The sequence below is a fragment of the Anomalospiza imberbis genome, chromosome 14 (assembly GCF_031753505.1).
Source record: "Anomalospiza imberbis isolate Cuckoo-Finch-1a 21T00152 chromosome 14, ASM3175350v1, whole genome shotgun sequence".
Classification (NCBI taxonomy): domain Eukaryota; kingdom Metazoa; phylum Chordata; class Aves; order Passeriformes; family Viduidae; genus Anomalospiza; species Anomalospiza imberbis.
This window is the reverse complement of record NC_089694.1, coordinates 18,534,124-18,554,323: the sequence shown is the minus strand read 5'-3', so window position 1 is coordinate 18,554,323 and position 20,200 is coordinate 18,534,124. Positions and strand designations below refer to the sequence as shown.

Genomic DNA, 20,200 nt, shown 5'->3' with positions numbered 1-20,200 from the left:
TCCCCTCAATGACTTTAGAACATCTTTGGGAAGTGGTGAAAAGTCAAGGCTCATTTTTCTATACAGCAGTGTAAGAAATACTCTGGCAGATTTTGTATATCCCAGAATCATACACAGAAAGAAACCAAACAATTTGGGATCTTTGTCTTAGTCCAAAGTTCCCAGGAGCTGGACAGCACATCTTTAACTGCTCCTTACCAAATTCCAGCACATGGACTTGGCTTTGCCTTTTTGTGAAAGCAGCAATACCAAAATACCAAGGTATTTTCATCCCTCCTCTTGCTGATCCAGAGAGAGGAACCAGGTCCATTGTGCCTTCTCACGAGGTACAGAGTCACATGAGAGACTAAGGCTGCAGTCCCTGGACATGCCAGGTCATGGAAGGAAATGCTTTATCTTGAATGTTACAGGTCTCTCTGCCTTCAGTTTTCTTTTCAAGAACCAAATTAAGATCACCCAGGTATCATCTTCACTCCTATGGCTGTAGCAACAACCAGCCTAACTCCCTGAGGCTTTTCCCACTCCTCTACCCTGCTGCTCTGCTTCCTCTCCTTGCCTTCACAACACTACTAAGGTGGCTTTGGGTGACTGTGGAGGAGAAGGACAGACTAAAGGCCACAGTCTGGTGTGGGAGGCATCACAGGTGGCAAATTTGGAGGGAGAGAGAAGCTGATTGAGGGGAACTGTCAGAAACAAAGCTTCCAACATTTGGAGAATCCCCACTCTGACCTCCCCTGTTCCCCAGCCACATGGAGACAAGGTGTTCCCCCGCCCACATTCCCAAGTGTTTTGGTTCACACCTCCCACAGGCATCTGTCTGGGGGGAGCCTTTACCACCACCTGCAATTCCCCTGTTGAGCAAAGCTGATCAGATGGTTGGAGCCATTCCTGGCCAACTGCAGGTCAGGGAGCAAACACACAAATCGTCACGACGAAGCTCTCTGGACATGGAGATGGACACACAAGGCTTATGCCAGGGTCTCCAGCCACAGTGCCCCTTTATTCCCCCACCCACCGTGCCCCAAGCAGGCAGCAGGATCCCTCTGGGGCTTTGGAAAGCTGGGAACTGGGAGTTGGTGGGGCAGTCAGCAGCACTGGTGTGAAGTGGCTGCAGTGTCCACCTGCCCACTCACTGACCGTATCTCACCAAGCTGGAGCCACAGAGACACCAAGGCAATTTGAAAAGATGTGAGGAGAAGCAAAGCCCCAGGAAGGCTCATTCTGGCTCCTCACTTCCAAATTGTACCACGGGCAATTAAACCCTTCCTGTGCATGGAGATGGCATGCAATAATCGAATATTCTGCTTTCGGCACCGAGGCATGAAGAGGTCCTCGAAACATATTGATTGTGGTCACCCACAACCACTGAATTCTCAGAAATGGTCTCCATTTTGTGACACATTTATAGCAGGCAGATTTCACAACAGCCTTTTAAGGGAAATGGTAGGATGGCTTCATCTGGGAATGAAGGAAATAAATAGAACTGATTTCTACTGGAAAAAAAAAAAGGTGTTTTGCTCAAAATAAATTAAAATTGTCAAATCCTAAAATGAATTACCTCAACCTTATAGTTTCATTCAAAAACTTCTTTTTCTTCAGTAAGCTAACACAATATTTCGTTTTACCCTTATCTAGTTGATGCACTTCACTTTGACGTTTATTTCCAAATACTCATTTTCTGCTTTACTTATGCAGGACAGAATTTATCACCATATGAAGAGCAAATCAAAACAATCTGATGAAACTAAATGTAAATGTTTTGATTGTCCCTAAACCCATTTCTCCTTGGAAATGCTGAAGAATTCTGGCTATTTGTCCCAAGTGGGAGGGGAGAATGAGCCTATCTCTCCTGTGATGCTGCTGTGTGCCCTAGACCAGAAACCTTGGTCTCAAACCCTGGCCTCTGACCAGCTCTTGGACTTGATACTCACACACCTGAAATATCCCATCCTCTCCTACAGAGACATCTATGGCCTTCAGTTCAGATAAATCAACTCTGCCTTAAAAATCATTCAGCCCACCGAGTGACAACCATTGGTACAGCTCAGAGTCTATATATCTTTCAAATTTGACACAGCAGCACTCTCCCTTTGACTTGGAAGAATCAATTTAATGAGGGTCGGAGCACAGATCAGTAGCTGGATCTCACACAGGCCTCCTGCCCTGTCCATGAGCACAGCCTGGGGGTGTGCAGGGCGGCTCCTTTGGGTGACTGTGCTGTAACCAGCCGTGCTTTGCATCCCCTCCAGTGCAGTGGGCAAAGCTGCGTGCCCACCATGCAGCCATGCAGCCTCTGGATCACAGCAGAGCCTCTTTTAATGCCCTGCCAAGCTGAGAGCAGGCAGCTAGGGTGGCCAGGGCAGGGACACCCCTCCAGCCTGGGCCAGACCCCAGAAAGGACACCCCTGGTCACTGGAAAAGTGTCACTGTGGCCCTTTAACAAGCAGGAAGCCCCTTTGATGGCAGAAACCTCTGGAAAGGGGGACCGGGTGCAGCTGCTGTGACCCCAGACTGTAGACAAGGTTTTCTGTGGGTAAGGGTGAGGAATTAATGCTCTCGGGTCAGGTACAGCGAGCACAGTGGCTCCTTGGGAAGCACCCACTGGAAGCATCCTTCCCAAGATGCCTGCAATGGTTCAGGGCGAACAAATCCCTTCTGCATTCAGCCCAGCTGAAGAAATGCGAGTTTTCTCCAAAGGCTGGCACGAAATGAATGAGGGATTGAGTCATTCCTGCCAGCAGAAGGGCGGAAATGGGATCCGTGAAGGAATTTACAAGAGCCGATTACTTCATTATGGATGTTGATTTATCCCGTGTTGCCCGAGGGCCAGAGGCTGCCCCAACTGCGGGCTGCGGGAGGCACCTGTGTGCCAGGACTGATGCTGCAGTTTAAGAAACCTTTAAGTACAGCCACATTCCCCATTTAGCACCAGGCTGCGAGCACAGATGTTAATTAACTTTAGGGCTTTGCTCTCCAGAAATGTCTCCGAGGAAAAGCACTTTCCCTGCCCCCAGGAGGCCACTGTCCAGATTTCATGTTTTATTTAGCTCCGAATTTCAGATGCAAACCTCCAGCTTTTCACTCGTCTTCCCTGATAACAGACTCCTTGATTTTTTTGCACAGGCTGTAAATAAAATACCAACATGGATGTCACACAGAAAATATCTGGAGGGGATTCGTGTATGTTCTGGATAATAAAAGGAGCTGGCTGAATTATTCATTGTGAATAAGTCAGCTCTTTTCCATTTTGGAAGCAAACTTTGACAATTCTGGAAGCTCTTGGGTTATGTTTAGGATGGAAGCAACTTATTTCATTAGACCTTTTGTTGCAGCCCATGGTTTGTCCCACAAGTCACACGTGGTTGGTGTCATTTCTCAGTGGCCTGGAGGGGTTTTCATAGGGAAAGACAAACTTTCCATGAGGAGAGCTGCTGCCCTTCCTGTACCTGACCTCACTGCTGTGTGAACACCAGCATGAGGGACAGTGACTGCTCCTGAACATCGGGAATCAGGAGATGTGAGCACTCTCCAGGCACATGAGGATTTGTGCATTTGCAATAAATGCAGCACCGGCTCCAGCAGCTCCGAGCCGTCACTCAGCCATGGAAAATAACAGCCAGAAAAAGCACAGGGGCTGTTAGTGAACAATACCCATTTCCCAACACTTTAAATTTCTGGTTACTGGGGACCAAAAGCCAGCCTAGCCCATGAGTGTGTCCTGCAGAACCTCAGCAGGTTGTGCTGATGGCCAGCTCTCGCTGCACACCGGGCAGGCCAAGGAGAGCGTGCAGTCCTTGGCAGAGCACTGCAGCGTGCTTTAGGCATTGCAATCCACCCTAAAGTGGGTGCATCTGGGCTACTGCCTCCCAGACAGATGATTTGTGAAGGATTTTGAAGTCCTTTCAGTTGAGAAGTGCTGTGCAACTGCTGGAACCTATTATTATCAGGAAAGGAGGGGGGAGGTAGCAAATTTCCTTTACCTATAGGCTTATCTTGTGCTCCAGAGGAACACAGCCGAGCATTTTAAACAGCGTGCCATTTTCAATTCATTTCCTTCCTACTTATTCCAAAGCAGCCAAAGCTAAGTATAATCAAGACTTAAGTGTTCCTCAGAGCCAGATAATTATTACTGGCCTTGGTTTCCCCGTCTTTTAGGGCGGAAGGAAGGAATTAACCCAAGGGGCAGCGGGGCTGTCACCCAGGGCTGTCTCCCAACAGAGCACTTTTTGGGATGTGGCTGAGCTTCCCCAGCCTCCAGCTGGCCAGGGCTCTCCGCAAGGGTGGCTTAGCTCCTGCAGAGCCCTGCTCCCCTCTCGGGGGTCTCTGCTCCTGCTGCTGGGGGAGCTCAGCCGTTCCCTAACAGCTGCTGTCTCGCTGCACTCTCTGATAAGGTGGGGATTGCACTCCGAGAGCCGCGATCCAGAGCTCAGCCACCCGCAGCTCCGAGTGTGGAGCAGCAATCCTTGGAGAAGGGCTTGCAACACCCACTGCCTCCCTGGCCCGCTCAGCCATCTCCCCTCGAGCCGAGATGAAGTGCCCGAGGTCCCCAAGCTCTCTCTGTCGCCTCAGCTCCCTTCCTAAGCACTACCCCTTGTCAGCTTTAACTCTGAAAGCCAAGCCTCCCTCCCTGCCTCCTCGGGATTTACATGAAAGGAGTCAGTGGGGGGTTCTCTTCATTCATGCTGGGCTTATACTTCTAAATTATAAAGTGTGTCAAATGAGGATTTAATTTATATTTAACAAGACAATGTTTGTAAATTAATTATTCATCAGCTGATAACAAATAAACATTTCCCTCTTCCCTCCCTCCCCCTTTTTCACAGTATTTCTACAAATGCATCCTACGTGCAAATCTATTAAATGCTTTCTGCAGTACTCCAGATGTGGGAAAATATATGCTTCAACCTCAATTTTGTGAGTGTAACTAATGCAGGTAACTAATGTAGCCAAGAGAGCATTATGAATTTCATAGTGTGCAGCCTCTCCTTCCTAGAGAGGCAAGGGGGAAAAGCCAACACTTGTTTTTGGACATATCACCTTCTTCAGGTTCCAGCCCCCCACTCACAGGCAGAGATAAGAAAACAATTTGCTGTAAGAATTGAGATAGGAGGTCAGAAACCATGCTGGAAATCACAGGCACTTCTGAGGCAGCAGAATCTGGCCCCTGGTGAATGATGGAGGCCAATTTTGCTCTTTCCATCTTTATTATCATTAAGTAATGAGATTGAGGTGGTGTACAACACCAGCAGAAGAGCTGTCGTTCTGTTTTGCTACAAAATTTGGCACACAAGGGCATCTCCTCACACACAGCAAACAGAGGAGTCCTCAGCCCCCAAACCAGCCCTTAGTGCAGTGCCTCTGATCCCAGACACCTGAAGCAGGTAACCAAGGCAGGTCCCTGGGTGACTGAAATGTCTCCATTCACCTTTGCCAGGAGGCTGCCACAGTGTCTGGACCATGCTCTCAGTCTTTGGCTCCTCGAGCCTCACGCCTGGTTTTGTGTAAGAAAGGAAGGAAAGGACATTCAGCTCTGGCCTCTGGGGGGAATCTGAGAAGCTTTGGGCAACACTTGCTCCATCTGTGAGCTCAGAACAGAAGCACTTCTCCCCCTCTCATTCACGCTGTCCCTCATGGACACTTCAGGGACATCCTCAGGACTGAAAGACAGTCAGCCCCAATAGCTGGCACCCGCTTTACTTCTACAGCATCATTTCCTGAGAGTTAAGCATCCCTAAAGGAAGGTGATCCAGAGCTCTAGGTGCCCTTGACACCAGTTAAAGCTATAATCTATAGCAATAAAGCCATTACAAAACAAAACCAGGAGCAAATCCCTCCAGCAAACAACCAGTCAGCGAAAAATTTGAACCCAAAGTCTCCTCCCTGGCACCTCTTCCCACAAACATGCTTGGAGAAGGAAGGTGGGTCTTGGCATCAGGCTGAGCTTCTGATAAGCCAGGGACACCTCAACACTGTGTTAATGGGAATCTAATTGGACATCCAGCTCCAGACAGCTTGGGAAGCTGCAGCCCTATGGGTGATAACTCATTTGGCTCCAGGGGCTGCTGACCAGTGCTCAGTGGCAGCCAGAGCTCTGGAGGGCCTCATGTCCAGTGCATCCTTCCCCTGATGGTGTAAACACAGGTTTCCACCACCCTGAGAAGTGCCAAGTGCCCCGATCCCACCAAAAGATTCACGGGGTTGGGAGGAAATCCCAGTCCACACAGTGATTGGAGTAAAGAGCTGTGGGACCTGATGGTCCCACTTTTCCCCCTGTCCCACTTCCTATCCTTGAACCATCTTCTAGCTCTGCTTCTGGTCACTGCCACATTTTGCTTGGAGAGCACAGAGCGTCCTTTCCCCAGGGAAGAGAATAAAATCTGAATAGAATATTTGGAATATTTTTCAGAATAAAATCTGCTCAGCCACCTAAACTGGAGACAAGACTGCCATTCTGGTGTACAAAAGATATCAGGAAATCACTTTACATTTCTTCCCGCTCCAAAGCTGCCCACCTTCTGTTGACTCCTGAATGTTAATGTTATTTGTGACAAGTGATTGATGAGGGAGATGCAGAATTCACACCCAGCACAGGGCATTTTCAAATCACCTATTCATTTTTAAGGACCGGAATCAGTTTTGTATCCTGATGTGATTTATCATTTGGAGGTTGGGCAGTGGCTACGCAGGGCCAGCTTCCAATCCCTGACAGAGCAGCAGCAGGATGAAGACAGCAGTGAGACATTAACCCCTTGAGGGCAAGCAGGGGATCACAGGAGACCAGGATTTAAACCAGACTGAAGTTGGAGCCTTCTACTTCAGCAGCATGTCAGGCCATGCTGTAGCCTTCAGCTGCAGATTTATAGGCCACAGTGGTCCAAGCTAACAACCATAGCAATGCTGCTGTCTCTCTTAAAAGCAGAACTTGGTTTTTTGTCTTCTACACAGCCTATGTGTGAGAGAAATATTTACGTAAGGCACTGTCATGGCACTGCACCTAAAAGAGATCAATGGGACATTTCCCCTCCAGTGGACCTTCCAGCCTACACAAGCCTCTCTGTCTGTGGCAGAGTGAAATGTCACCACGGGCTCAAGAGGGATCTAGCTCTGAGATAAATTCTAGCTCCCTTCCCTTGGAAATGTGCATTTCCTCAGGTTGTGTATGGGAAAAAGGCAAGATGAGGCATGAGGGATGGGCTTGGCAGCTGGGAGAGGGCAGAGATTCTCAGGTTGGGAGAAGCTGTATCAACAGGGACAGAGTGGGAATGACATGTCCCCAGCAAAGACCATCTATCATGTGTTTGATGCCAGCCTGCCAGGGGCTGGCACGGCCCACAGAATGCCTTAATTCACTTCATCAGCATGGAAAAGCAAGCAAACACCAAACAACTGGGTGAAGCAGCCAAGTCTAGAGGTGACACTGTGGCAGCTTTGTCACTGCCCTTTCCTCTTGCTTCAGGAGACCGCGGAGCAGGATACAGCCTCTCCCATGAGCAGGGAGAAGTATACAGGGTACAGATAGCAGAAATCTGAGGCTTTGAGACCTGGGTCTAGCTGCCCTCAGTACCTTTAGTATCACCTCAATCTCATGGGAAAAGGTTTCAAAGTTCAAGGGCATCACAGGTTCAAGATTAAGAAATTGCCTAAGGGAACAAGGAAGGAGAGATATCCCTGGAGAGTCTAGCTGGGTGTCATATGGAGGTGTCTCAAGATCACAGGTGACTGCTGGGACCCCGCAGGAACCCCTGGACTGGCAGCACCAAGGCACTTCAGAGGGACAGCACAGCCAGTTGTGACTGATGCAACAAAACCTCTCAAAATTATCCACACTGAGCAGTTTCCTCCCTGCCTGAGCAGCTCCTGGCTGTTCCCACAAACAGCAATCCCTTCCTCAGGTGGGAAGGCTGCAGAGGGGTGGATCAGCCCCATGGCAGCAGTTTCCCCAGCACAGCCCTGCAGGTGCTGGCAGTTCCAAGTGCCAGCGGCCCCAGGGGTCCTGTGCACTTGTGGAGCCCCATTTCACAAAGAGAAAAAGCTTCTGCTGACTCTTAGAAAGAGCTAAACACATGGGTTGAGCTCTCCTACATGATTTCCTGATCTCTAGTAAGGGCTGAGTTCACACAACAGCTTTTCCCTTGGTGGGGGTGGCTGTTGTCACTGCCTGGCATCTTGTTTTCCCAAAAATACCAGAGATACTGAATGTGCTTGAAGCTCCTGTACCTGCAGCCATTTATGGCTGGTGCTAGCCCAGCAGATCCAAAATCCTGAAAGCCTGGGATGGACGTACGTACGTTCTCACATCCCCATCACCATGGCATAAGCTGTGTTTCTTAGGAAACCAGCCTAGCAGCAGTATCCCTGTTTAGGAGGAAAGATGAACTCTGGATGTAGACTGGATTTTAGAAACCACTCTCTGCTGCTAGCACCTGCACGGCTCTGCAGTGCTCCCCTGACAGCGAGGGGAGCAGAGCTTCCAGCAGGGCTGGAAAAGGGTGGTGGGAACGGATGAGAGGGAAAGAGAAGGATGAGGATGTGCTCTGGGTTTTGTGTGGGTTTCTTGGCACATCCTTGGGCAGTGCAAAGCAGGTAGAGCAGCCAGCTGTAACATGACCCTTGTGCTCTACCTGCAGGCTCACCAGGAGGGGTGAGCACACCCAGCCCCTGCACTGCTGCTCTCGTGTCACTTTGGCCTCACCCCCCATGGGCTGCAGGGGCTTGTGGCAGGGGGTGACATCCACACAGCTCTGGCTGTGGCTCTTCTCCTTGTGACCAGGCATGCTGGAGCAATGCAAGGAAATTTTGAGCCTTGAGGCTGTCCCTGCAGGGCCTTCTGATGGTGCCCTCACAGTGGAGCGAGTGCCTGGCCGGTGCCCATCTGGTGGCTCGTGAAACGGAGCTGCCTGGGGGCACATCCTCCCTCGGTGCTGGCCGGTCAGAAGGGCTGCTTCAAAATGCTCCTTGGAGTGGAACTGGTACCTCAGCTACTGTACCATCCCTCCATCCCCAGAGGGGCTTGTTCCTTGGAAATTTTGTACTTGGGAAAGTAAAAATAACTTAATAACTTGCCCATCCTGGGAACTTGGGTGGTGGGTTTTTTTTGTTTTTTTTTTTTTTACCAGTTTAAGGGAGCTGGTTTTGTTCCTGCTCTGTTTTGCACTGGGAGAAATAAAAAAAAGCCAAATTGTCCTGGCTGTATCTTGCCTTTGTCCCCTTGATCTCACTGCCCAGTGGACTGGAGAAGTCTTTCCAAACCTGACAGCAGTTCCTTGCTAGAAAAGGGAAAAAAAGATGACTTTGCAGGGAAAATAATAACAAAGGAAGTTTCTTGTGAAAATTAAATAGTCAACAGTTGCTCTCCTGATCAAAGAATGTCTCTGTTAAGTGTTTTCACAGCTCTTGGTACAGATGGGTCCTGAGCCATGAGAAGAAATTGTCACAACCCTGGAGGCATCTCTCTAAGGTGCTACACTATGAAGAAGAAACGTTGGAGCTGAAGCCCCCCTGCTTTCCCCTTGCTCAGCACTACAGGCCAGGCCTGGGCACCCGTTTCACACTGCCATGGAAACCATCTCCAGGTACCTCTCTCAGTCCTCCTGGAACACGCTGCCCTGGTTCCACCTTGTCCTAAGTATCCTGGTGCCCCCACACTTGCCAGGGAGGAGAGGGCAAAGCTACCAGGCAGAAGTGTCAGCACCCCTTGCCAGCAGAGACCAAGAGCAGCATCATCCCACAACAGAATGGCTGTGAGCTCACCGAGGGCACTCAAGAACCTTGCTCCTTTCCACCGTGCCTGCCTCAAACTCCCTGGCTTCGCCTGCCGGGCCGAGGCACGGTCAGCAGCAGGGGACACTCCCCTGTGTCTCGAGGAGATTCGGGGAGCGGCTAAGACAGAGTGCTGCACTGTCTGCCTTGTATGGAGGAGAGGCGGTGTCCGAGGAGGTAATGAGGGAGTCGACTCACGGCCGGGGAAAAGTCTCAGATTCAATGCAAGCTCTGAGGAGCTCCGAATGCCATTGTCCTGGCGGCCCAACCTCGAGGCTCTCGCAATTGTACCGGGGCGTAACCAGGGGGAAGGGACGCCCACCCCTGGGGGGATTCAGGGGAGTGGAAGGCGGCGGGACAGACAGACACACAAACCAATGGGGGAAGTTCAAGGGAGGGACCCCCTGGCCCTGGTCCACTCACTCGATGCCCAAGGTGGAAGATTCTGGGTGAGTGGGGAAAACACAATACAACAGCTCCTCACCAGGGATGGTGCTCAGGTCTTTCCGGCTCCAGCTCCCAGCAGGCCAGAGCACCTCTCACCAAGGGAAAGGAAACCTCCACTCATGCCAACACCACCCTCACAGCACGTCTAGGCAGCCTGACACAACCTGCCACAGCGCTGGGCCAGGGGAGGGGACACCGTGCCCTGCAGCCACGCGAGCACTCACCATCTGGATGACAGACACCGGCCCGATGCTGTTCACGTAGATATCCACATCGATGAACGTGGGCTTGACTGGAAAGACAAGAAAACAGGCACCATCAGCTGGGGCCAGGGCATTGGCAGAGGAATGAGGACAAGGGGAACGTCTGGGATGAGCGTGGCTCTACCACAACAAAAATCCCACCTCCAGCAGGCACCAAAGCATGGTGCACACAAGACACGGCCAGGCCAGGTTACCACCTGTGGCCGCAGGGAGCTTCAGGGGACACTTACTGCCAATGTCAGGCCTCAGCTTGTTGTCATAGTTCTTGAGCAGCGAGTTGAGGATCTGCGTGGCATCGGTCTCCTGTGCCTTGGGTGTGAGGACCCAGGTTTTATTGATGCTGAGGTAATCGTAATCGTATTCCTCTGTGCTCTCACACCTGGAGAGGAGAGACAAAGGGCAGGGATGTGGCTGTGGCAGCTCTCTGGCACTCCCTGGGAGTGGGGGCACAGCTGTGTTTCAGAGATACCAAAGGAGGAGGATGCAGTGCAGCTAAAAGGCAGAGCATGAGCAGCTCAGGGATCTCCTCTCAGCCACACTTCTAAGAAGACACAACTCACCTGGCACCTTTGCTCACTTCAGGGTCACCAGACATACAGGAGCCTTGCCACCAGTGGGAAAGATTAGCATGGAGTGCTTCACCTCCTCCTTAGCTCCCTTTGGAGGCACACTGCTCATCCTGGAGGTGTGGGAGTCAGTCCCTGCTTTCCCTGCCTCCCTGCTCATCCCACCCAGCAGCTCCTGCTGCCAGAGCTGCCTGTTAACCTCAAATACCTCCACTGCTCTGCCTGCTGCTGACACCTGAAGCAGGCTTCCTCTGAGGAAAGAGACAGTGACAAACCAGTGTTTTTGGGGAGCAAGACATTTGCAATAAATGCATTTCAGAGAAAAGAGGTCCTAATCTACCATGCAGGCATCCTGCACGTCCGGCATGCCAGGAAGCCAGCCATCTGCCCTGCACAGATCCCAGGAAATTAAAGCCTTATGCAAACTCCTCTGCCTCCAGGCCAAGACCTGCCACAAACCATTCCCTACATTCACCAACCCTTCCTCCCCAGCCTGTGCCGTGAGCTCCCATTTAAGGATGTCCCATCTTCCCCATCTCCCAGTTCCAAGCCAGACAAGGGAAGCTCATATCCATCCTCCTTTGGACACGATCCACCTAGCAACAGCTTCTCTCGCTGCCTTTCAAACCTGCCCTCTCTAAACCTTTTGCACTCCTCCCTTTTCCTAGGGGAATTTTCCTAAACCGTCTAATTAGATTAGGTCCACACGGTCACCCGGGAAACTCTAGCCACCTGCCGCTGCTCTGGGCAGCTCATTCACAAGGCTGTCCCCGGAATGCCACAGCCATACGTGGGAGAGGATGCTCCCACTGCCAGCACAGCCCCCTCGATGTCTGCCATGTCAGCGTGTCACCTGCTCCAGCGACAGGGAGGGTCTCGAAGCGGGAGCTGTCACTGTGATGACACTTCCCAGCTGGAGCCTCGCAGCTCCGAGGTGCAATCAGGCACCACGGATCCCCATCTCCCTCCAGCGCCTGGGGAGGCACAGCCCGGCCGAGGCACTCGGAGGGGGCGAAGAAGCATTCAATTGACACGTTGCGGCCGATTTGTCAGATGCTCCTCTTCCAAAACCCCAGACAAAACTCGCTTTCACAATCGCTTTAAAACTCTTTGCATCTCCGCAGCTCTCCGGGGCGGGACGTGTCCCCCGCCAAGGGCCGGGCTGCGCGCAGCTGGCTGCCTGCCGCCGCGCATTAGGTGTTGGTACATCAGCTCACTGCTTCCCGTCTGATTGCGCTGCACTTTCTAACCGTGCTCGAGGAGTGCTAAACAGCTCTGTCGGGATGCGCTTCCCCACCCGAGCAGCGCCAGCCAGCGCTCTCGCCAGGCTCTGGCTGTGGCGCTGCCTCCGAACCGCGGGCGCGCAGGGAGCTCTGCAGCACCCAGCAGCTGCAGGAGGCACAGGGCACCACCGGGAGCCCACCCCAGAGTGGCACAGGGCTCCAATCGGGGGCTGGCCCTGCTCCTGCCAGGAATAAAGAGGGACACGTGCCCAGTGTGCAGCTCAGGGCAGTCCGAAAAGCAATCCGAACTGCTTTCCCTTGCTGCCAGAGCTTTGGGTGATGGAGGCTGCCTCTGGCAAAGTGGCAGCAGCTACACAGAAACGTTTTCTCCGTGTTCCCCTGACCTTACTTGAAGTCACCTGCCAGCACTGAACTCTGCACATCCCCCTGCCCTGCCAAAAATCCTGGTCCTTTGAGAAACTGTAAGGCTACAGCAGAGTCTGAAATATCCCTTTGGGGGCTGAGCAAACCCCGTCTGAGCTTACCCTGCTCAGACTTCTGGTTCCCCCCATTTAGTGTCACTGATTAACACACCAAGGCTTGGGGTAGCATTTCCAGGGAGTCACATCCATATTACAGATGCAGGGACACCACCAAAAATATGCTTTTTGCTAATGCAGCTAATCCCAGTCGACTAAACCATACTAAGCCATCTTAGCATAAGCAAGCCAGCTTTTGCTGGAGAAAATATGCTTTTTCTGAGTGCCTGTTCACACAGACACACATCAGCCCTTGCTGGTCAAGAGTGTAACTCTCATGTCACCCCATGCAAGCCACTACCTCCTCCCCGGTCTCTCTTCTTGGTGGCCCCACTTTAAACTGAGAAGGGAAGAGCCTGAGATCTATTGCAGAGAAGAGGTGTTAAGGTGACATGTGCATGCCCCCTCCAGCTGCTAATGGAAATGTCACACTGCAGACCTGCAGAGATCCCCAACATGCTGTGAACATTTTCTGGCCTGGCAGCTCCGTCTCCAGGCACAGAGCGGCTGGCTTGGTGACAGGGGACAGCCAGTTCTCATATGTCTCTGTGCAGCCAGGGGGAAAGGCAGAGCTGTGTTTCCTCACCTCTGCATGTTGAGATGGCACAACAGCCTCCTCAGAGCAGGGCCATGGGGCTGGGACACGGCCACAGTGTGGGCAGGAGGTGGGCGGGGGGGTGACAGCAGTGCAGAACTGGGGGCGTTGCAAGGAAATCCCTGGTCTTGACAGAGGAGTTGGGGCCATGGCAGCTCCTGCTGGTGCCCTGAGCAGGAAACTGGCACGGCAGGGAGGTGTCCTTTCGGATGTGCTCGCATGTATGGATGAGGTTGGACAAGTCTCCCTGGGCAGCCCGTGGCATTACAGCAGGACAGAGCCGTGCCTCGGCTCCCTAATTCCCTGTTTGGCTGAGGCACCAAACACACGCTGCCGGGGAAAGTCACCTGAAGAGCTGGTGCCTGGCTCCCTCCCCCAGTGCCCAAGCTGTCTGCCAAGGTGTTCCCTTGGCAGGAGGAGCAACAAGAGCCACAAACCCTTGAAGACACTTCTGCTCCTTGCCTGCTGGGGCAGCTGGCAGTGCTTGGCTGGGATGCACACCCACTGTTATTCACTGCTCGTGGTGGCCCCGAGGCAGGACCCTCCCAGCACAGATGAAGATCCCCAGGCTGTACCCAGCCCTGCTGCAAACACAGCTGAAAGCCTTCCCTGCTCCCAAGAAAAAAAGAGCAGCAAAATGCAGGAATAACATTTCCCTTGGTTGAAAAGCACTGTGGTCAATCCTAATTACCACATGCTAATGTGTCCTTCTAGTCACCTATCCAATGCCTCCTAGGGTTGTAGGCACTGGGGTGTCGAGGCAGATGACTCTGAATTAGATGTAGGCAGAGGATTTAAGATGGAGGGCTCTAACTGCCCCCGACCCATTTCACGTCTTCCTACCTCTGACAACACGCTCCATGAAGCCCCAGTGGTCCAGTTTCAAGCACCTGCCAAGCCCAGCATCTGGTGTGATGCTGTGCAGGGATCCTGCCTCCAGGGCTCAGAGTTGGCTGCCCGGGTCCCAGCTGAGGCAGTGCCCTGGGAAAGGCTGGTGAATGAGTCTCTGTGCTGGGGGGACCCTCTGGTGAGTGCTGAATCGCCTGGCAAAAAGCATCCAGCCCGCTCCAGTGCCGGGGAAGGGTCTTGCTGCTTGTACCGGGAGAAGAGCTCACATACACAGCTCTGTTCACAGAGCTCCTCACCCCAGCACCCACTGTGAGGAACAGGGAAGAGGAGATTCACCCTCCACATCTGCATCCAGGAAAAATGCAGCAAATGCAGAGCAAGACCCTGATATAACTTGCTCTTTTTTCTCCTCTCACAGGATTCCTCTCCCACTCCATCATGCTCACCCCCCCAACCTCCACAGCCACTGCTCCTGGCAAAGCAGGGCTCAGGGTAGAGGCAGACTTGAGGCACTGGGCAGAAGAGAGGCCGGGCCAGCTATGGGGTGAACATTCCTGCTCAAGGGTATGTGAATACATGATTTAATTACTCCTCCATGTGATCTTGCAGCTTACAAGTCACCCTCTCGAGAGGCAGGGCTCGTGGCAATGCACTGCAGGGACAGTGGGGCACAGGAACAGGGACCACCACTGGTCCATCCCCCTCTCAGCCCTCCAATGCCCCCTGGCACCTGCACGGATCTCCCGGGAGGTTTTGTGCCAGGGCACGGCAGAGGATGGGTGTCAGGGCACGAGCAGTGGGGCAGCTCTTGCTCCTCGACCCTGGGAAGGCCAAGCCACGCAGGACCATGGCAGGGATGGACTTTGTGCCCACCCCCGGGGTTGGGAAGCATTGGCAGGGCAGACCATTAGTAGCAGGATTCATGCTCCCTGTCCCTGACTGCATCTGTAATGGGATTTGATCGGCTTTAAGGCGGCTTATTCTGCCAATTAGCTTCAGCCAGTAAAATCCCTCTTCCCCCAAGCCCTGGGGGTAACAATCTGCTGACAACATGTTCTTTCCTCATCTAGCCATTAAACTCATCAGCAGGGCTAGGAATTGTTAAAAAAAAAATTTAAAAAAAGAAAAAGAAAAAGAAAAAAAGGAAAAAGAAACTTGAAACCCCCTTGTGCGTGGGCCCTTTCATCGCTGTGTACAGAAAAGCGCTACGAACGGCTGGCCCTGGGAGAGCACCGCCACCTGCCCGCCGGGCTGGCACCGGGCTGGCACCAGCACCCAGAGCCGCGACCTGCGGCCAACCTGTAGAGCAGGGCAGGGCAGGAGCCCGCGTTGCCCTCCCGCTGCCAGGCTGCACACCCTGCGGGGACTTCGGGGGCCCCGGGATGGAGTGTAAGGAAGGGGACGCAAGCTCCTTCTCACCCAGCCCGACTGCACGTGGAAATGCCCCGGTGATGGATGGAGCTCCCCGGAGGTGCCGAGCTCCCTCTGGTCCTGCTCCGGGCACCCCGGAAGGGGCTCGGTCCCGGGCAGGATCAGCCAGCGGGGTGATGGCAGGGTGGAAAACGGGATGTCCTCTCCATTCCGGCTTGCGGAGAGGGAGCCCGGGGTGCAGAGGACACGCAGGCACTCGGTGCTGCCGCGACGGGACCCGCTGGAAGGAGCAGCCGGGGGCACGGAGGTGCCAAATCCCCGCTGGAGCCGGGCTGGCGAGCGTGGGGAGAGGCGCTGCGACTCCAACCCCATCCCCTCCCATTGCCCCGACGGGTAAACTGAGGAGGGGAGAGGGCGTCCCGGTCGGCGGGGTTGGGGGGGACTCACCTGGCGCGCAGGACCGGCCCGAGGGCCAGGCAGAGCAGCAGCACCGTCCCGGGCATCTCTGCGAGGCGAGCAGCGGCCCCGGGGGGCGGCGGCGGCCGTGCGCCCGCCCGGCGGGGCTCAGCGCGGGGCCGGGCCGGGGGCGGCGACGGGGCCCCCCCGCTGCCCGCTGCGCCGCGCTCCGGCCCCGCCGCCGCCCGCGCGGCCCCGCGCTCCGCGCCGCCGGCCGCGCACCGCAAACTTGGGCATCTCTTCTCCGGTCCGCGGCGGGGAGGGGCTGGCAGCGGCTCCTACCGCCCCGCGCAGGGGCCGGCCTCCCCCGCAGCCCGGGGCTGAGCGCCGGCGGGGGGGCGCGCCGAGAGGCACCCGCGCATCTGCCGGAGCCGCGCTGCCGGGGAGCGAGCATCGTCAGCTGGTGCGAGGAGCTCTCGCTCCCCCTCTGCGTAACAAGGCGTTTGATTTCTCTTAATACTCGCCTTTTTTTTTTTTTCCTTCCCTTCCAATGCACAACAGTTGGGGTGTTTGTCTAAAAAAAGAAAGAGTGGGTAATTATTGCTAAATTACGCAAGGCGTCAGGCCCCGCTGGGCTGAGCTGCCAGCGAGATGCAGCCCGGAGAGGGTCCTTTCCCACCTGTTGGGGCTGCTGCCCACAAAACCAGCCAGGAGGGTGTGTGGGGAGGGGCTGCGGGACAGCTGGGGATCGCGGGTGGGCTCCCAGCCTGTCGCTCTTTGCCTTCAGGCGTTGCCAAGCTGCACTCGGGCATTTCTTTACTGACAACCGAGTGGCAAACAGGAGTAGCAGATTCCTTCCTGGGGAGCTTTGGGTGAGAGCTGCTCAGAACAAAGTTTGTCAGACCTACACGAGGTACCAAGAATTGTGCCTTGTTGATTAGTTACGGGCTGAGAGGCAGGAGCTGGTCCCCAGAGAGGCCTGGCCCTGCATCTCCCGGAGCTCTGGTAATTCTGATGGCAAATCCAGCTCCTCTGGGCCGGAGCGGGACCATCCCTTCTACTGAGAGCTGACTCTCTGCTCTCACTCCTGGGCCTGTCACACGAGCAGGGGGAAAATCACTCCTCTGGTCCCCATCGGCAGCGTTCTGGTGCTGCTACCTCGTTTGCTCAGGGTGGGAGATTCCCGTTCCCCAGGCACACCCAGTGCCTCGCAGCCAGGACCAGTCTGGGTGGAGATGGGGATGCCGCAGGACGCAGGAGCACAAGCAGCAGTACCAGCGGCACACCTGGGTGGTTTTCCGAGGCTCTCTCCCTTGCTGATTGCTGCAATGATCACCTTAAGCCCTCGAGCGTGAGATCTGAGCGGCCCCAAAGCCACAGGAGGCAGCTGCAGCCATCAAGGCCCTGAGATGTCATTTCCCTGGAATGAAGCAGCTACAGATGATGTTGCCTTTACTTCATGCAAAGAAGCCAGCTCTGGATGGCAGAGTTTAGAGGAAACACATGTCAAAAGAGTAAATAGGGAATAGCAAAGCAGTAGTGAAGGTGGAAAGAGCTCTTTAAGCTTCAAAGCCATGGATTGTTCCAGAAGTTCTTCAGGGATCCAGATGAAGCTGAAATTGGGAAAGGTGCAAGAATAGCTGCAGGGAAGATGTAGCTGTCAAGGATTCTGGTCATGAGCAGACCACAGAAAATCCAGGGGTTCATATATGTGCTCTCAGCTCCCCCTCAAGACGCAGGATGTGAAGTGGTATGTGGGGAAATCCACAGGACTGATTTCTTTTGACTACCCCAGTTCTGCTGCTTGAGGACTGAGAGATCTGGTGAGGGCTGTGCTCGGAGCAGTGGAGACGGGCTGGGAAATGTTAGGCAATCACAGCATCCCCTCATGGTGTTGTTTTGGGGACATCTTCCAGGCAGATTTTGTGCACCAGGAGCTTCCAAGCAATTCTCCTCTCTGGTCTTCATTTCCAGGGGTTTCATTTTGTAACTGGTGCTGAGTCTTTCCCTGGAACCAAGGACAAGAATGAAGCCTGTTGATGGTGTTGGAGAGCAAGGGCACTGCTTTTCAAGCAAACACCTTATTTATCAGCAGCACAGGCTCAGCTGGGGAGAAATCCATTTCAAATTCACCATGATTGGTTCTGACCAGGAAAACCACCCTCAGTCCAAAAGCTGAGAAGGACAAAATGTCCTGCTTTTATGTTTTGGGAGGGAGCAAGCCCTATTTTCCACTTTGAAGAGACATTTGTTTTGAGGTCTACTGTCATGGGATTCGAAACTTAAACAGGAGATGCAATGTTTTATTCAAGATGTTTTTTATCCCTTCTGGTATTTCAGTTTAACTGGCAAACTAATAAAACCTATTATTTACAGAGTCCTCATGAGCCCAGAGCCTGGGGGGCCAAGCTGCCACAGCAAATGAGGGTTTGGTTGTGCAGCCCTCACTGCAGGATTTAGCTCTGGGAGACAAGGAGACAATTCCAGCCCTGGCCCAAGGATCCCAAACCTTGCAAGGATGGCAGTGCTCTCGGAGGGATGAGCCTGGGCACATCTGCAGCCCTTTCCCAGCCCCTCGGTGCTCTGTCAGAGCCCCTTTCTGGGGTGTGTTCTGCCTGCTCCTGCACTGGGGGTGTGTCTGGAGCTCAGGCTGGAGCAGCAGGAGAAGGCAGGAGGCAAAGCTCTGCCAACTCTTACCCATGCAGAGTGCTGGTCACTGCTTGCCTGAGGAGACTGCTCTTCTTCTGGGCTACATCAGAGGGAAAACTGATACAAGTGGGGAAAATCATCATCCCGAGGTGCTCAGGAGTTCATTTCTGAGAAAGCTCAGGCTCTTTGCACTTGCACGATCTCCCTCAGACAGCTCTGTCTCTCTCAAGGGTGGAGAAGCACCTGCAGCGGGACTGGAGGACCCCAGGCAGGGACAGGTCCCGCGGGGCTCTGCAGGAGCAGGTCAGGTCTGAGAGCCCTGCTGGCAGAGCTGGGCACTCCGGGACAAGGAGCTGCCAGGGCGCTGGCAGGCAGCAGTGCCAGGGCCATGCAGCAGACTGCTCTGAAGGGCTGCATGGAGGTGAACTCGCCTTCCCCTCCTCCCTCACTCTCCACGTCATCTGGCTGAGGACAGAGCACAGCTAGAGCCACTGTCCTTGATGTCCTCTGTCCTCCTGGCAGTGAACTGGTCCTTGAGCTGTCACCGAGCCAGAGCATTCCCCCGGGGGCGGCGCAGGGTCAGGCCAAGCCCTCTCCCCACGGCCAGGGCCGTGTGCTCTGGCACAGAGAGGGCTGGTCACTGTCCTGCAGCAGCACCCATGAGGATGAGCCCTCTGACAGACCTGCATGAGGTGGGGAAGGACAGCTGAGGATCCCTCTGCAGAACTTGGAGGATGAAAACCCTGCATAAGGCTTGACCCTGCTCTCTGACTTGGGGCATGTCCTGCATGGTAGAAACATTTGTTTACTCTACCAGGGCATTTGTTCAACATAACCCTGGTTTTGTCTTTTTCAGGCTCGCCAGGCACAGCAGCAGATGCTGTATCTGGGCTCACATGATATCAATAACAGCTTCAGTTGGGCTCTGCCTCCCCACCTTTGTGGACAGCAATGATAGATGAAGCAGACAGGGCACAGTTCGGTTTTTAGGTGCTGGAGTGAACTTGCAGTGCTGACAGATAAAAAAAAATATGTTTGGAGCCTGAACAAATGTGACGTGAATATTTTCCAAGGAGAGTGAATGGTGTGGGAGGACAGCCCAGGCTGTAGCAGGAGCTGGTGCAAGCTGTCCCGGGGGTGATGAGAGCGTTGACGGGAGCGAGAACTTTGCCTTCATCCTCTGCTGCTGTGCCAGGCCCAAAGGAGTCTCTGCTTTCCTTCCATTGCAGGCAGTCCCTCTTCAAAAGTAGTTTCTTAGTGGAAAGAGATCACCAAATGCTAGGTGATCTGATCCTGTGTGTCAGAAGAGCTCTTGCTGTCACCCTGGGGATGGGAAAGGTGCCATTTCCTGTGCTTTTATGGATCTGCTTTTCTGAAACCCTCCCCAGCCCAGGGCTCAGTACGTTACAGTTCTCCTAGGGATGGAAATGCAAAAAGAGAAAATGTACATGGGAAAGGTTGGGAAGGGGAAGGGAATTGGCAGCATTTTACAGAAAAAACGGGAAAATCTCAGCAAACTGAGCACCAGGTATTTCAATACTTT

At 53.7% G+C, this 20,200-nt stretch overlaps 2 protein-coding genes across 6 annotated transcripts in view; one reads left to right on the top strand and one right to left on the bottom strand.

The window, feature by feature from the left end:
• LOC137482712 (gamma-aminobutyric acid receptor subunit gamma-4) overlaps positions 1 to 16,266 on the bottom strand; it is a 36,494-nt gene extending 20,228 nt beyond the window's left edge. The window contains exons 1-3 of the mRNA XM_068205241.1: positions 16,060 to 16,266; positions 10,700 to 10,848; positions 10,431 to 10,498 (exon numbers count right to left, since the gene is read on the bottom strand). Of these exons, the coding sequence (XP_068061342.1) occupies positions 10,431 to 10,498; positions 10,700 to 10,848; positions 16,060 to 16,115 (273 nt within the window). The 5' untranslated portion in view covers positions 16,116 to 16,266. The remainder of the gene's footprint in view (positions 1 to 10,430; positions 10,499 to 10,699; positions 10,849 to 16,059) is intronic.
• Positions 1 to 20,200, top strand: part of LOC137482717 (mitochondrial fission factor homolog B-like) — a 214,641-nt gene that overhangs the window by 109,650 nt on the left and 84,791 nt on the right. The gene's annotated exons all lie outside the window — the stretch shown is intronic.